At 38.2% G+C, this 17,339-nt stretch overlaps 1 protein-coding gene across 3 annotated transcripts in view; it reads right to left on the bottom strand.

Annotated features, from left to right (window-relative positions):
* The window catches only part of CCDC50 (coiled-coil domain containing 50), a 65,835-nt gene that overhangs the window by 35,694 nt on the left and 12,802 nt on the right, over positions 1-17,339 (bottom strand). For all 3 annotated transcript variants that reach the window (XM_060150285.1, XM_060150286.1, XM_060150287.1), the window contains exons 2-4: positions 4,272-4,334; positions 3,293-3,419; positions 293-383 (exon numbers count right to left, since the gene is read on the bottom strand). In XM_060150285.1, coding sequence (XP_060006268.1) covers positions 293-383; positions 3,293-3,419; positions 4,272-4,334 — 281 coding nt within the window. The remainder of the gene's footprint in view (positions 1-292; positions 384-3,292; positions 3,420-4,271; positions 4,335-17,339) is intronic.

The following is a 17,339-nucleotide window of genomic DNA, read 5'->3' as shown; positions in this document are numbered from 1 at the left end:
TTGTTTTAAGCCACGTTTGTGGTAATTTGTTACAGTAGCCCTACGGAAACGAATTCACAATTTATGTCAAATTATCCATTATCATCTTTTAAGATTTCGCCACTTAAACAACTGGTCAAAGGGCAATAAACAGTGGTTCATGGAGGGCGACACTTGCACTATGCACCGCAAAAGGGGAGAGTTCTTCTGCCCATCCAGCAACCCTACACTGAGCCTGTGAATACAGAAAGTCACAGCTCTGGAGCTGAGCAGCCCTCCTCTGTGGGGTGGAGGGGCATTAACTAAGTTGTACCTCATCCTTCTTCTCCTGAATGCGTCGTCTCTCGGCCTCAATAGCCAGCTTCTCCTGAATCTCCTGAGCAATTTCACAGTCTTGTTGTTCACTAAAACACAAAGGTGAAAACAACATGAATAAAGAACGTAAGGAATGATTTTTCCTAAACACAATTTCCTGAATACTCACTATGAGCCAGTGCATATTTTTATCTCACTTAATCTTCACAATAATGATGCAAAGAGGTTGATATTGTCATATCCTACAGATGAAAAGACTTGAGGCCCAGAGTAGTGGAATCATTTCCCTAAGATTGCAGAGAAAATAAGTGGTAGAATCAGAATGTAATACCCAGACACTACAACGGAAAGCTCCAGGCTTTTTCTATACTACCATATCACCTCACCCTACTGGGGTCGCTTTACAGAGACAGGCATGTTCCCTCAAAGGAGATGTATACTATGAGAATAAGGTGCACAAATAACCAAATACGTACAGAGTATGCAGGAAAAAATTGGGAGTGAGTTCACTAAAATGTCAATAATACTGTGGCCACCTAGAGGTGGTGGTATGACTTTAAAATGATTTTTATAAATTTTTTAATTAGAGGCATTTTTTTTCAGTTTCAATAAAACTTTTAAAAAGTGGGGAAAAACCCCAATGTATATTCCCTAGCTTTAGGTCCCAGGAGAAACCTCTGTGGCTGATGCCAGTTTTCTTAATACTCTGGCCACTAAAAAGCCCAAATGTTGTAATACGGCTGCTACCGCAGTTTTGTTTTGTTTTGGCGTTTGTGCATTCAAAAAGATTCAAACAACACCTGCTATCATCCAGGAACCATGCTCAACACTGAGGATACGAAAATAAATATATCTCCATCCTGCACTCAGAAGCCCACAGTACATTTTGGTGGGAGAAACAAGACAAATCATTTTGGTGGGAGAAATAGATCCTTTAAAACAGCACCTAGGAAACAGTGGTTCCAACAGAAAACGGGGTTTGGATCTCTCAGAGATGGCTACAGGTACACCAGTCTTCTGGTTGCAGATTTCAAGAAAAGTCACTGGGAAGCTTATAACTCTAGAGTGTGATAGTGCTGGGGAGCCAACCTTTACACAGCCTTTACAACCTTTAACTGCTAACTAGGAGAGAGATAGCACGTTTAGAGTTCACTATCTAAAAAGATGTTGGAACAAAATTACAATTGTGGCTTATATATGCAGTTCGTTTGCTACACAAATATTTCCTCTTATTCTCCCCCTGCCAGTTGAACTTAAAGTACTCAGTTAATCTAGTCTTGGTTGTATATTCCACGTTTAATGGCAGTCTTTTATAACTGAAAAGTGTTGGGTGTTGGGGGCAATATCCTAACTTCTCTGGAGGAATCGAAATCCATACATTCTATTCTAACAAAACTGAGGGGATGAAGACTATTCTCATTTGTATAAAGAACTGGTCACTTTCAACATGTTGGGAAATAGATGTAGGTGAAAGTAGATGTGTGCACACGTGGGGGTATGTATGTATGTGTATAACGCACATACAGCACAGAAAGGGAGGAAGGGACTACAAGACAGAGAACACAGGCCAGAAGCAGAAATGGCAAGCTTTTTTAGAATCAGTAGAAAAATCACTGGACAAGATGCCTGGAGACCTGATTTCCAGTCCTGCCACTGTTAACCAGTGAATCATGCACTCTTATGTCGTCTTATCAGCTATAAAAGTTTTTGGACTTAATGACTTCATATTACAGGTCTAACATTCAAGGATTCTGAACCATTCAAACCACAGAATTGAAAATAAAAATATACTCATTTTTTATTTCCATACCCTCTTTTCACTTACTTTTTTTTTTAACTTACCAAAAAGTGTTTATTAATCTAGTTTTAAGAATATGGAATGTTTCACAAATTTGAGTGTTGCTTTGGCAAACGCTCAGAGTTTATTTCCCCTGAGTCCCTTAAAGGCAGTGGCTATGTTTTATTCATATCTGTGCTCTCTGGTGCCTTTCACGGTGGCACAGTTATTAGCAAGAGTCAGTAAGAATGTTTATGTACAAAATAAGGAAGCTGAATAAAATCACTGCCTTCCTCAAAGGCAGCAAAAATAATAGGCTATCCTGTTTATTTAAACATGACAACTAAAGTAAATAGAAGGGTCCCTTCACTTCCTCCTTTACCCCTTCCTCCTCAAAACAATTTTGTGGTTAAATCCACCATTAGAGATTTAGGTATAGGAGCCTCTCTCAAAGAAGAAATGTACTCTGTGAGCCTTTAAAACATTAAAAAGAATAAAAAGTCATTGTGCTAGAAGAGACCTTAGACGTGATCTCTCCATTTAGGAGGAGACAGAGAAATAACTTTGGTCAGACACTGAAGTTATGAAGAGGACTAAGGGTACGATTCAGAGCTTTCCAAAAGATTCTGCCTCTACTTAAAAAGCAAGGGGTTTGGGACTTCCCTGCGGTCCAGTGGTTAGGACATGGTGCTTTTACTGCTGGGGCACAGGTTTGATCCCTGGTCAGGGAACTAAGACCCTGAAAGCTGTGCGGCACAGCCACACAAAAAGAAAAGCCACGGGTTCGAGGAAAATAGGAGTAGCAAACACTGCTAGGAAACAATAAAGGAACCCAACAGACCTCATAAAGTTCTTTGACATCCAGTATTTCGCTGGATTCCCCCCAAAAGCCCAGGAGGCAGAGGGGACAGAGATCATTTGCCCCCTGTACAGGTAAGGAAAACTGAGTCAGAGAGGTGGACCAAACGACTCAAAGTCATCAGCGAAGAGTGTTGAGTCCACACCAGAAACCACATGTCCCAAAACCTAGTAAAGTATTCCAACAACAAAGACAATTTTTTTAATTCAAAGGAAACTATGGGATAGTCACTGTAGGATTTGTAATCTAATAGTGAAAGGAATCAGAGGAACAGATGGAGAGTCCTCTTCCCTGCCCTGGTTGCTGACCCCACAGAGAAAACCAGTCCGGGCATGATGCCCTCCCAGTCCCCAAGTCCTCACAGGGCTTTGTAGCGCTTCTGCAGCTGAGCCTGAGCTTTCAGATCTTCCTCTTGAAGCTGCTTAGCCACCTGGAGATCATGCTGGACCAAACGGTTCCGCTGAACATTCGATGCCAAATGATGCTCAACTGGATAGTAAAATTGGAGAGAGGAATTATAATGCTTTGGCTTATTAATGATAAACCTGAGAATAAACTTAAGAGCCTTTCCATTGAAAAGGGCTTCACATCCATCATTTCATCTTATGCTCTAAATAACGCTATATAATACGCAGCACAGGAGTTATTATTTTCATCTTTGCATTGCAGAAAAAGAGAATCAGAAAGGTTAAAGTAATTTGTATTGGGCACAAGATAAAACAGTGGCAGTGCCAGGACTTCTACTCAAATAATCTAAAACCAGGGCCAGTGCTCTTTCTGCTCTACAAGTTGCCACCTTATTTATAAAATACTATTTCAATACCGAATTTTTATACTGACACACGAATTAATGATTCACAAATTACAAATTCATACTTACGTACTTCTGTATAACACATATAACTTAGATTTACTATTCATGAGTACATACATAAAAAATTCAGAAAAATCTACAATCTAGACACCGCCCTCGCCTGGGAAAAGATGTTCAGGCCTCCTATTCTAGGGGAAGGAACCCATCCCTCTGCCAGCCTTCTACACACCCTCGATGCATGTATAACCACTATCTCCCTCCTATAGCACTAAGGCAAAGGAAATGGTTCAAGTCCCTCTTTTCCTCTGATACATCCAACAGTCTTCTCATCCCTAGCAGCTATCTGACTTCAAAACACCCAGAACTTCATTCTTCACGGAGGTGTCATTTGCCTAGACAGATCCGTCAGGATGGATGGGTGATATAACTCGATGACTCTGTTTTCTCCCTGCCTCACTCTGAGAAATCTGCCTCAAGCTACCACTAAAAAAGAAAACTGAAGGAGCACGCAGAGGGCTATTACTCACTCTCTTGTTCCTGCAGGCTGTGGGCCAGGGTGTGGTCCTCCAGGACAGCAAAATCTCGGCACACTGCAGAGGATGAGGGAGAAGGGCAGACAGGAAAGCTCATTAGTAGTACTTTAACATAAAAAGAAAAAGATCTTGTTCAGGACTTCAAAGACTCCAACCTAATATTTTAGGATGATCAACTTTATAACTCGCAATGCACAAAACAGTGACTAGTTAGTATAAAGTCTTCATTCACAAAAATCCACATAGTACCTGCTCAGGGCCAAGAACAAGGTGTCACAAAATAATGGTTAGGTCCCTGGCCTATGGAAATTAATCACAGAATCAGAACGCAGAGGCCCAGAAATTCTAACCCACTTCTATAAAGGACTGCTGTAATAATAAGAGACAAGAATGTTTCACATATTGCAGCTGAGAAAAATCTGAGTTTTTGCATGGTCAGAGGAGTTAAGCCATCTGGGATTCAGAGGATCCTTTCCCAGAGACTTATGTGTATCCTGGTGCTCTTAAGGAAAAACACACCTTTATTAGTCCCTTAGGCAGGAGCGGATCTCTACTTTAAGTGTAGTCACGTTCTTCAATGGGTCCACACCCTCAGACACGAGTTAGAACTGGTTCTCTAGGTCTCTCTAAATACAGAGCTGCCTAAAGAGAGCCTGCAAACCAAAAGACAGTGGGAACCTTGGAGGGTACCAGGCATCTGCCCCTAACTTTGCCTCCATCTGGAGAGCCAGGCAAGAGCGTTTCCTGAACTACTTTCTTAGACACGAATAGGAAGAGATGGTCTTAAAGGTCCATTCCACCCCAAACTGTAATTTAAACTTCTGCTTCTTAAAACAAACATACATATGAAGGACTCTTATCATGAAAAATGCTGTTTTGTTTGTTTTAAGGACGTGTAGTTTAGGTGATATATCCTTACTCTATTCCAAACACGTACGTCACATTAAAGAGGAAAGTTCCCAAAGCCTCAGACTATTGCAATGTGTAGGACTCATGAAACTGTCCTCTAGGGCTTACCAGAGTTTACAGATTTCTTTCTGCAGCTCTGACTTTGTCTGTGAAGACATTTAATTAAAACAGAATGAAAAAAACATTCCTTTGCCATTCTTAGCACTTATGTATGTTCACATACACATTCACACAGCCCTGTCCCTCGCTGAGAGATAATGCAACAAAAAAGCAGGCAGAGCTTGGAGACGTCAAGATTATTCTGAAAAGGTTTTATGATGGAAAAATCATTTCTGCCCCCAAAATCATATGAAACCGAATATGACCTACCTAGCCCTGGCTCAAATGCAACTACAAAACCGGCAATTTCAATAGAAAGTCCTGTTCTTTTACATCCAATATATTCTCAGCAAATTCTAACAACTTGAGGCCCAGGTCAAAGTTCCCCAATATTTCACAGAATGAAAGTGCTTTCAAGAAGAGCTAGTTAAACCTCTTATTTAACAGGTGAGGAAAATAAGGGCCAGAAGAAAGAAAGGGCTTATGAAGGCTGTAGACATAGTTTGCCGGTGGCAGGGCTGGGAGTCAGTTTCTCAGCAAGCAAGAGCTCTTCCTGCTCATGACAACCAGCCCTCCTGGACTCTGGTAAACCACAGTCGGAACAGACTGAAAGAATATATTCTATACTGACCGACATGCATTCTCTAAAACACTTAGCTGATTAACATTAATTAATTAAATGTCTAAGACACGTATGGATTTAGTTCACAGAGAACAAATATTCAGAATGAATATTCTAAAAAGTTTAAAAGCCACTTCAATTTATGTTATTAGAGCAGAAAGGTAAGCCAAAACGATATATTTTATATGCTTTTAATATTATGCTGAATAAAATAAAAATTATAAAATTACTACAGTTTTCCATGTGAATAACTGCAATATTTTCACGTTTTTTATTTCAGTCAGCATGACATTAAAAATATAATGTTTATGGATACATATACCTGTAGTAAAAATATATGGTCTTATTATCTGGCACTGACACAGTGACCCCTAGAGACACAAGCAAAGGGGCAGGTGTGCCTTGACTATATATATGCTGTTCCACTGCTTTACAAACAAACTAGAGAAGACTGAAGGAAGTGAGGCAAAATATTAACATCTATTAAATTTAGGTGATAGGTTCCTGGGTTTCTATATTTTCTGTGCTTTTTGTAATGTTTTACATATACTGCACTTAAATTCTACAGCTAAATATAAAAACTTTTAAAATTCACATCTTTATTTCATCAGCAGCACACACAAACCATAAACATGATGACGCATTTGACATATCATAATACACCAAGGAGTTTATGAATTTATGATTGCCTTAATAATGACTCTTAATTATTTCTTAATATGTAAAAAGCAAGGCTGAAGTATATTTAATTATTGTGATTTGACCCTGAATCTTATTACGGTAGAGGCTGAATTGGTACCCACAAAATATGGGTCAGGCCTGCACTAGAAAAGAACCTAGAAGATCTTCCATGACTACAAAGATGTACACACACTCATACACGCACAGGGTTGTATTGTCCATACACAGATTTAGCCCTTCAAAGTTTACTAAAAACTTCCAAATATATCATCTCATTTATGCGGAAATATTACTTACTTAATCCATAATTTCCTATGCATCCACTCTAGTTGCTTTCAAAGTCAGCCCCTGTATTCTTTGCAATGCTAATCTAATGCAAGCTGGGAAAGCCACACACCCAGCCACCTTGCAGATCAGTAACCAGTTTGGGAATTACAGAAAACAATTCTCAGCCAGGACAAGTTCAAAGCCAGGAGCTTTGCTCCTCCTCTAATCCACTCTACTTTGAAGCAAAGGGCTATAAACAGTACTGAGAATAAACAGCATAAACTCATCTCACTACGTTTCCAGGCAGGCACATTTAAGACGAACTACTGGACCCTGAGCTTTTATCCTGCCACTTCTCAAACTTTTTCCTTCCTGTGTTCACTTTCATTCACCCTAATCTCAGGTTATCTTCTTGCCATTAAGCTAACCCCATCATTCTCCATTCCCATCCAGCCCTGCAATCTCTACACCTTCCACACAGTTAGTGCTAGATGTAGCATAAATTTAGTAGCACTTCAGGAGATGCTCATTAATAGAAAAAATGAAGAAATACTGGTCAATAAAGTCAAAGAACAGAGTTCCATAGACAGGAGGAAAACAATGTTATGAATAGAATTAAGCTCTGTCGTTACTGACAGCATCACAGACTTGTAAAATTTTTCAGACATTCAAGTAAAAACTAGCAACCTCTCCCTTTCCCATGAAAAGAACAGAGCTTTAGTGATTTTTAAAATCCAGATATGTACATATATACAGTGGATTCGTTTATATTAAGGCAAGCAAGTCTCAGGAATGGGAAGTAGGATTTATATATCTCCCACCTATTTTCCTTGAAGAGAAAGATGATTCTCATTCATCTGTGGATTCCTCTAAATAAACAAATAGCATAGTACGCACCTAGTAAACACAGTTATTCAACAAACATTTGCTGAATTCTATTATTAGGAGGAATAAGTCATTTACAAGCCATCCAGAAGGTGGAGTTGACAGAAAGGTAAATAAGCATAATATAAAATGTAATAAAGTTTATAAAGACCTATAGAAAATTCCTTGAAGGCATGAAAGTGGAGCAGTTGTGCTTGTTATGAACTGGGGGTAGGTGTAAGGAGTGGGGGTGACTTGGCAGAGTTGTACCAGGAAACCTTAAAGTAGTTACCATACAAAACCAACCTCCAAGGAAGGTTAAAACTCCTAGGGCAGAAGTGGTAAGCGTTCTTAGCAGAGGGACGAACTAACTCTATACAAACTAGAAGATGAGTGAAGAAGTCATTCCTGTTTTGTCATTTTTTTACCCACATCCCCAAACTTTCTGAAAATAAATGGCTATGAAAACTGAGCAAGCTTCCTCCCACATAAAAATGCCTGGGTTGGGCTTCCCTGGTGGCACAGTGGTTGAGAGTCCGCCTGCTGATGCAGGGGACACGGGTGCGTGCCCCGGTCCAGGAAGATCCCACATGCCGCGGAGCGGCTGGGCCCTTGAGCCATGGCCGCTGAGCCTGCGCGTCGGTGAGCCTGTGCTTCGCAACGGGAGAGGCCACAGAAGCGAGAGGACCGCGTACCGCAAAAAAAAAAAAAAAAAAAAAAAAAAAAAATGCCTGGATTACTAATACATTCACTAGAAACTATTTCTTTCAACTGTGTCTGTATTGCCTTTTATGTTCTGGTATAATTTTATGAATTATTCTGTTTTAGTGTAAATGCTATTAGTAGCAGATGGAATACATACTCACTGCTTTGAGAGCTGGGTTTATGCTTACTTTTCTTTGTTCTGTTCACATGGGAACACCCTCTATGAATGAGGAAGATGTTCCAGACACAGATTTTGTCTTGAAAAGTTTGGTAATGACAGGCAACTGCAACTGACATTGATATAACACTTTGTAGGTTACAATGCACTTTCACACTTATTCCTCCTAACTGTCGGAGGGTCTGAAGGTTTTTATCAATATCCTCATTTTATTTATGAGGAAACTAGGCTCAGAGAAATAAACTGGCTTGACCAAGATAACCCAACAAATGAGCAAATGAACTGCAAACCAACCTGAGCTCTTCTGGCCTCCAATATTTCTGCTCAAAGAACTCCTAGAAGAAATGGGCCTATGTTTAAGTATGTCAGAAAAGAGTGATATTATTAAATACTAATTAAAATAAGACAAATATGCAGTAGTTTCTTTGAAATTGAGGATGAAATAAAATTTAGGTAAGGGTGGTACATGTGTTCAGAAGGTGGGTTCCAGGTCCTAAAACAGAGCAATAACAATGGACATAGTTTACTTTCTCTCACTATCTCCCAAGAAGAAGTCTCTAGCTATCACGGTTGGCCTGTGTTCACTTCTGAAAAGCAAGGACAAAAAAATTTTGCACAGTATTTCATAGATGACCTGTAACAAAAACCCTAGGTAGTAACTGCAGTGGGAAATTCCAAGGAAAATCTCCCTTTGGGATCTAACCACTTTCCCCCATCTCCATCCAAAATCAATGGCTTTTCTTCCCTTTGGTAAGAGAGCATTAATGAATTCTGACTAATGTGTCTCAGAGTTGTTAAAGACAATTTTAACTAAGAAATGATAACATAGGTAAAACCCCTAAGCCTTTGTCTGCTGCCCTACAAGAGAAATGTCTCACTAACCTATTAAAGAAGTCTCTTCCCTTTATTAAAAGCTTTAATAAAACTGCCTCAGTAGAAGAGAAATGGGATGCAGGTAAACTGTGAATAGACCTCATCCTAATGCCAAATCTTCCACCTCCTCAGCCCCAGCAAAGTTTATATATAGGGACTAAGATAACATCAACATCACCACCACTAACACCAACACCAAAACCAGTCTCCAACCCCATCACCACCACCATCAGTGGGAGCTTCTTAGAGATGCTCAGCTATGGAATGGAGACACTCTCCTAACCACCTGCCCCAATTATGAGCCCCCAAAACAACAAACACAGCTTTGAGCCCCTGGTCACTCTGACAACTGAAATTTCCCACTTTCAGGCAGAAAGCTGAAAACAATTAGAATAATACCCAAGTAATGTTTGAGCAATTAATTTATTAGGGATAAAGGGTAACTGAAAGGTAACCTTTGATCCTTCTCTGACTTTTAGTGTCTATAATTTCCATCTTGTCGAAATGAACAAAACTGAAGTACAGTATGACAGAGGAAATAGAGTGGCACCTAATTTTGGCTGATGCTAAAGAGGTAAACAACACAGGTGTTCCATACTCATTTACTTTGTTCCTAGTTAAAGTAGCCAATGGGTGGGCTAATTTTCTGATCAAGTCTCCAAATGCCCTGTTCTTTCCAATATACATACTATGGTTACTCCATCCGTCTCGGAGATAGAAGAGCCTTCTGAGTAGAGATCTATAAAATAATTAAGTCAGATCCACCTTCCTGTACTTATTGTCCTTAGTATAATTATCCCCCCTTACTAAACTACCCACAAAGTACACACAGATTTCTGCAATTCCTTTATGAAAGACAAAGACTTTCATTCCACATATTGTACAAATGATTGGGGCATCGAGTATCATTAACCACTGTTTCAATTGTTTGGGAATTTTTATGGTTATTGGTTTTGGTTTATGTTTTTCTTGGGTGGTTGGTGTGGGTGTGAAACAGAGAATGGGGGAGTCTTGCAAGTCTGAGGGAAGTTTAGTCACCATTACACAGATGATGGGCTTAAGAACCCTTTTCTATCTGCCAGTGGTTCCTCTCTACTCTCAAAAACTTCATAATCAACCTTCAGAAACCTCATTCAAATGTTACTTCTCTATTAATCCAATCCTATAGGACACAGAACCAAAACCATCACAACTGATACTCTCACACACCCAGCAGATTTACTTATGCTTTTTTCCCCCCCAGTGATTTCATAATATGTAGTAAATATAACACTGGAGAACTAATCATACAAATACATGTACTCATTTGTTTCCCCATTATACATTCAAGATCCTGAAAGGTAGGAAAAATCTTATGGATCATTTTCTCTCCAATATTTATCTCAATGCCTGGGATGATGATTTTCAAATAAATCCTTGTGGAAAGGAGGGCTCCTGATAAAAATGATGACTCGTATAAATGATGCACCATGAAATCTTGCATGTCCACATTCTCCAGCTTACCTAAACAAAGCTAAGAAGCTGCACATCTACCCACAATGCCTTAAATGACAGCAAAGGGTTTCTGTTCCCAACACCCCAAATTTCAGATGTATTATAATGGAAAGGATAATTACCTGATAGACTCCTAGAACACCTAGAAAAGTTGTACACTCAGGCAGGTGGTCAATTCTTGGTTCCTTTAGATGACAATTAAGTACATCACTCAAAATGGCTCTGAAAGTTAGAATAACATGCCAAGGATCACATAGTTAAATATGTGGCATTTCCAAGATTAGACCCCAGGGCTATGAAAAATGTCTGTATACATGAGGACATGTTTATTAAGCTAAACAGCCTGAAAGGGTACATAGGATGTATGTGGCATTTTAAAGCAGAATGCACTGTATGCTAAGGTGCTGGCATGAATTTTCAGAATCTGGAGCTAGTCCCCTGAGCTATTTGTTTGATAAAACTGTCTCAAGTCCTCAGAAGTCCTCTATAGTTGCAGGCTGCCAAATAGTCCCGAAAATTAGAAAATGTTAATAAATTAATTATAAGGTGAATGAAAAACGTCAAGGATGACAGAACCAAAAAAAAAAAGTAGGAGGAGAGAAAAGTCCTGAGAAATCTAGTAACAGAAAGACATTTTCAGGGTTAATTATCCTTCCATCAACATTACGAAATGATAGAAAGCTCGCCTTTTCATAAAAAGCTCCACAAAGACCAGAACAGTATAACCCAGGATTTTCTGCAAAGTTCTACCAAATATCTGATCTGCTAAAGTCACCACCTTGGTTAGAAGTCTAAAATGTCTTTGAGCATCAAGAGGCTTTAATCCAAAATACCTCTGAAAATAATAAAGGCCCTGGATGACAGGTTGGGTTCCCAAGTTTCCTCAAATATTTCTAAATTTCAGTCACTGTTCATAAAAAGGTGCTGATTCATCACTTTCTTAAAATTATAGAAATTGACTATCAGAAAGGGTCTGAGTAGTTGTTAAGTCCAGCTTTATCCTGTCCAAATAATCATCTGGACTCCTCATAAATATTTAACCACAGGAAGCCCACTTCCTTTCAACACAGTTCCCTTTCGGGTAACTGTAAAATGGTCTGTGGAAGGACAAAACCTGCCAATCTAGAGGTATCATCCCTGGTCCTAGTTCCAGCCTCAGAGTGCACTCACATTCCCTACAGTGTATGTGGGTGTTTTGTACAAACCACTGACACTCTTCAGTCTGTTGTTTTATACACACGATAGATGACCATCCACATGGCATATTATATGGGCTATATGCACAGGTTAAGTCCTGAAGGTACTCGCCATGATATGGGCAGAGCCCAGGGCTGATTTCTGAGCCTTTCTATAGTGTACACTGACTACAGCTGAAATATTTGATTCTTCAAGTTAAATTTTATTTAGAAAATACTAGAAAAGATAAACATCAAAATCTTAACATTGATCAGGTACTGTGGGACTATAATGTAGCTTATTTTCCTTCTCAAACATTTCTATATTTTCCAATTTATCTACCATGAAATGGAATCTTATTATTCATAATCCCTTGCATAACATTTTATAATAAAAAAATGAATGTTTTTAATCTAATTTAAGCATCTAAACAGTGAAGCAGCAAATATTTACTACAGGAAAAAATAAGTTGCAGTAGCAATGTTATGGATTCAATTTAATTATACTGTTTCCTTAAGGTTAGAGAATAAGTTCTTTTTTTTTTTAAGGAAAAATGTATGCTAACAAAAACAAAGTCTACGTAAGACCCCAAATTTGCATCTGATCTTCCTGAGAACCAAAGCAATCAGGGAAATATGAAAAGTTGTTCAGTTCTCATTATTGTAAAGGAGAAATAACACCAGTTCCTGACTGGAGAGAAATGTTTTACTAGTACCAAACACGAAAGCAAGTTCAGCCACCATGTTGGAACTTAAGTAGAAAACACTGAGTTATATAATATACTACTCAATAGTTCAAGCATGAGTTTTAAACACGTGTCTACATACACACAAACATATGCACACACCTTCAACAAAAGAACAAGACTGAGCTCAGTAAGGAGACATTTTAAAAAGCAAAACAACTGATTTAATCCCAACATTTAACTCTGATGCAATTTATCAAAATAGGTTCCTGAGCTTTTGTTTTCCCCTAATCCCCCCAATTCAAAGTTAAATGAAAGCCCCAGTAACCCAAACCACTTGTTTGGCAAGGAGATATATTATAGCTAACCACAGACACACTAGATTGCAGGCAAGTGGGTTTTGAAAATGCTGAGATAATATAAGTCCTCAAATCAGAAGTACTACTTTAATATCACAGACCATCTGCATCATTATCAGAGACCACAGAGTAACTGGGTAACTTATTGGAAAAGTGAAAATGGCTGAGTTAGAAATTTCCATCGGACAGGGTAAAAGACTGAGGGTGAGAAGAATACTGAAAAAGGGAAGGAAGGTAGCAGGGTGGAAACAGCAGTTTTTACTCATCCTGGTAGAACTGCTGGATAGAGATAAGTCTTTCCATTAGGAAATATCTGACTCAAGTTTTCATAAATGATTAAAAATACCCACAAACACAAACAACCTCACAAGCTTCCTGGGCTACAGGCATAAACTTATGGACTGGTGCTTTGAAGCCAAACCTTTTTGTGTTGGCAGTAACAGAAGAAAAAAGTTACCCAAGGAAAATTACAACTCTCCAAAACCTCAAGTGAGGTGCATTCACATGGTCCAATGTTGGATGGAACACATATTAGAAAAGACTGCCCTAAACTGAACCAAATCTGTATGTTCTATCCATCCATCATTATTCTATCCACTAGGGTCACAAAATTTTTTTTCACACTATATATGGTAGCCACTAGTCACACATAGCTATTTCTTTAAATTAACCAAAATTAAATTATAAAAATTCAGTCTCACTAAAAACATTTTCAGTGTTAAATAGCCTTATGGGGCTGGTACTTACCATTATGGACAGTGAGGGATACAGAGTATTTCCACCTTCACAAAAGTTCTGTTGGACAACACTGCCCTAAACAATAATCATAGTATGACAGAAAGGACAGTGTCAATTTAGACAACCGGACCACTCAGCAGCATTTAAAACCATTTTAATCGTGTGTGTGTGTGAGAGAGAGAGAGAATGCATATTTATATTTTAACCAACAGATATAACTCGCTTTGCCAGTATGGACAACCAAGGGTCCTGAATATATTTTTAGCCTTGTAGTAGCTACTGATTTAACTTCAGAGTGCATTATTTCTCCTATGCTTCTTTTTTCTCAGCCTTAAGGTGGTGGTAGTTTTGCTAACCTCAGCCGGTTGAAAAGAATAAGAGTTGTACATCTATCAAGTAACCACTGTGCAGATACAGTCACAGAAACAAAGTGAACAAACGTCCTCTTGGAAAGGAAAGTGAGCTGTTAATTCAATATAGTTAAGGGAATTCGATTCTGTGAAGTACAACTACTACTGAATAACCTAGCAGATCTCTAATACCTTACAGATCATTTACCAAAGAACTGTGGATTCTCATCAGCAAATTATGCATTTGTGAATTTCAATTGGCATGTAAAATTAAACTGATCATAATCAGAGGAGCCTTCTCCTAAAAGTACTTTCTTTGGTGCCTTCCTTAAAGAACAATTACATTTTACATGGGTGTTCCACTTCAGAACAATTCAGGAATATATGAATTTACACAGCAGCTAAACACGTAATTACTCTTACTATCATAAAAATGATTAAAAAGGAAGCACTCCTGCTTTAAAATGATTCAGTTGATTTCTAAATAGATTTATAAAATTTCATAATTAAACATAGAAAGATGACTATCAAAATTACACTTAGGGAAAAATGAAACTCTTAAACAGTGTTAGAATTCTGTAGTACACTGCACAGAGCATTGGTAATGAGATACTCAGTGAATACTTACTGCATACAGAGGTACTACGGTATAACCAAGAGTAGTACGCTTACCTAGATTCTAATCCTGGCTCTAACACTCACTAGATGAATAATCTTGAACAGATTAATATCACTTACATTTGCTCCCCTGTAATATGAGAGTAATAATAACAACTGTAAGTACTTAAGCACTGCAGGAAATTTTCTTTTTTAAAAAAAGTACTCACAAATTATTCTGATGGAGATAAACCTTCTAAGTAGAAAACAACAGACCACTGATAACCACAGGGGTCCTCAAAAGGGTAAAAACCCTTAGACAAGCAAGTAGCAGACAATTTTTTTCAAAGCAATTTTCCACTATGAATATCCTGGTAGTAAAAATTGCTTTCTTTTATTTTCACCCCGTGTATCCCTAGAGAAACTCCGACCTTCTGTCCCTCTATTTGACTGGCACTTTTCCTGGCACTTAAGCCCACAAATGGTTTGGCAGCCCTCAAATGGTTTGGTTTCTCTGTTTGCCTTAGCCTAGAAAGAAAAGCCACCCATCTCCTTAAACCTCGGTAGGATAAACCCAGTCATGCCCATTAAAACCCAAAAGATCACATCAAGCCAACTTAAGTACAAGTTTACACCAAGGGAAGAAAAACCATTTTGGTTTATTGGCTTCATATGACAAGTTTCCTTAAGTACTAGCTACTGCAAGTTCTATTTATCTTTGAACTTTCAACTTCTCTTCTGCAAGTAGATACTTTAGCTAGCACTTTCTTTCTTATTAGGATTAGTAAACTCATTTCAATTGCAAAAGATTGAGAGTACAGTAATACTCAAAATTTAAAAAAAAACAAACTTAAAAAATTGCTCATGGGATAAGCAGGTATGGGAAAAATATTCTCTTACGATCTTGTTCCCATAAAGCAAATGGCAACACTCACAGTTCCACTGTGGTAACCATTTGTCAGAACTCTACACTCGTTTCCAGTAATCTTGGATAATGTAAATCTGAAAGTAGGCACATAAAATAAATGGGCAAGTCTTGAGATTTCTGGAATTCTACTCTGATATGCTGCCGTATGCTCAATAATTGGTCATGTTTACTGACTAGATTGTGTTTTTCTAAAAGGTATCTTGAGATCATGGGTACATTCCTAAGATCAACTCAGTTTTTACACTTACTAGGGGAATGCCTCCCCAGAAGACCAGGAGATTTCTCTTACAAGCAGGCTTACATTAAAAGCAGATTTTGTCTCCTAGAAATACTCTATACAGAAGAAGGTAATGACCCAACAGCCAACTGGAAAAAACAAGCCTGTGTTCCAAAGTACACCCAGAAACTTCCTAAGCAGGTAACAGGGAGTTGTGCATAGATTTTAAGAAGGGATTCTGTCAACCACTTTGGTTCTCCATGTAGTTCATCAGAGGGGATATTTTACTTTATTTCTTTTCTTTTTGAGAAGGAAACCTGTATTCACCTTAGTGGTATTTAAGTTAGATGTGAACTTTTGATGGTTCTCTATTACCAAAGAAGGTTGGACACTCAGTGCTATGGGAAGAGAGAAGCAAAAACTGAAGTTTAGTAATAAACTCCAATAAGAAAGAAGCTGAGATTTCTTCAACAATACAAAAGGGAACAGAGTACATAAAATGGCATGATGGTTCTGATTTGGATTTTGCCTAATGTTTAAAGAGTATTTCAGAGAAGAAAAAACAACTTTGGAGCTATACAGATCAGGATTCAAATACTGCTTTCTTATTGGCTAAAAGATCTTAGGCAAGTTATTTGACCTCGTTGAGCTTCAGGTTCCTCATCTGCAAAATGAGGATAAATGTTGTGAGGACTACATTAGGTAAGTGAAGGGCCAAAGAAAACATCTGTCACTCAGTAAAAGGAAGTTCAATAAACGGAACTTCCAATTATTACTGGCATCATCAGAGTTAATGAATTCTTATAATTAGTTATTTTCTATTAAGTACTTCTTTTAGTCAGGTCCCACTAAGTCCCTGATTAACACAGATATATCACTTCTGTAGTATAGAATCTATAATGGAATAAGCAATCACTACTTCCTCTTATGAATGTATGGAAATGTTTCCTGGCAAGGAATTACAATATAATCAACAGTTGACTACATTTCAATAGCTCTTTCTAACTTCATATGTTTTCCCATGAGGGAGAACATGTTTCCTATATGTATGCATTGTGGGCCTGAGTTAAAAGGAAATCAATGCGTCTAGAATGTTTAATAAGCTCCACCACTCCAAACTTTTTTCAGTTGAATGTCCAGGATTAGAAAGCAAAGTAGAATTCCAGGTGAAAGTCATGTAATTATAGTTTACTAAAATAGAAGAATCATCAAAGTATCACCATTAAGAATGGTCGGAGAGTAGACTGTTGAGAAGAAGTGCAGCCATCAAAATCTAAACAAAATATTAACATGTAAATTTAAAATACAGCATGCCTAAAA

This window comes from Lagenorhynchus albirostris, chromosome 5 (genome assembly GCF_949774975.1).
Source record: "Lagenorhynchus albirostris chromosome 5, mLagAlb1.1, whole genome shotgun sequence".
In the NCBI taxonomy this organism is placed as follows: domain Eukaryota; kingdom Metazoa; phylum Chordata; class Mammalia; order Artiodactyla; family Delphinidae; genus Lagenorhynchus; species Lagenorhynchus albirostris.
This window is presented reverse-complemented; position numbering and strand designations above follow the sequence as displayed.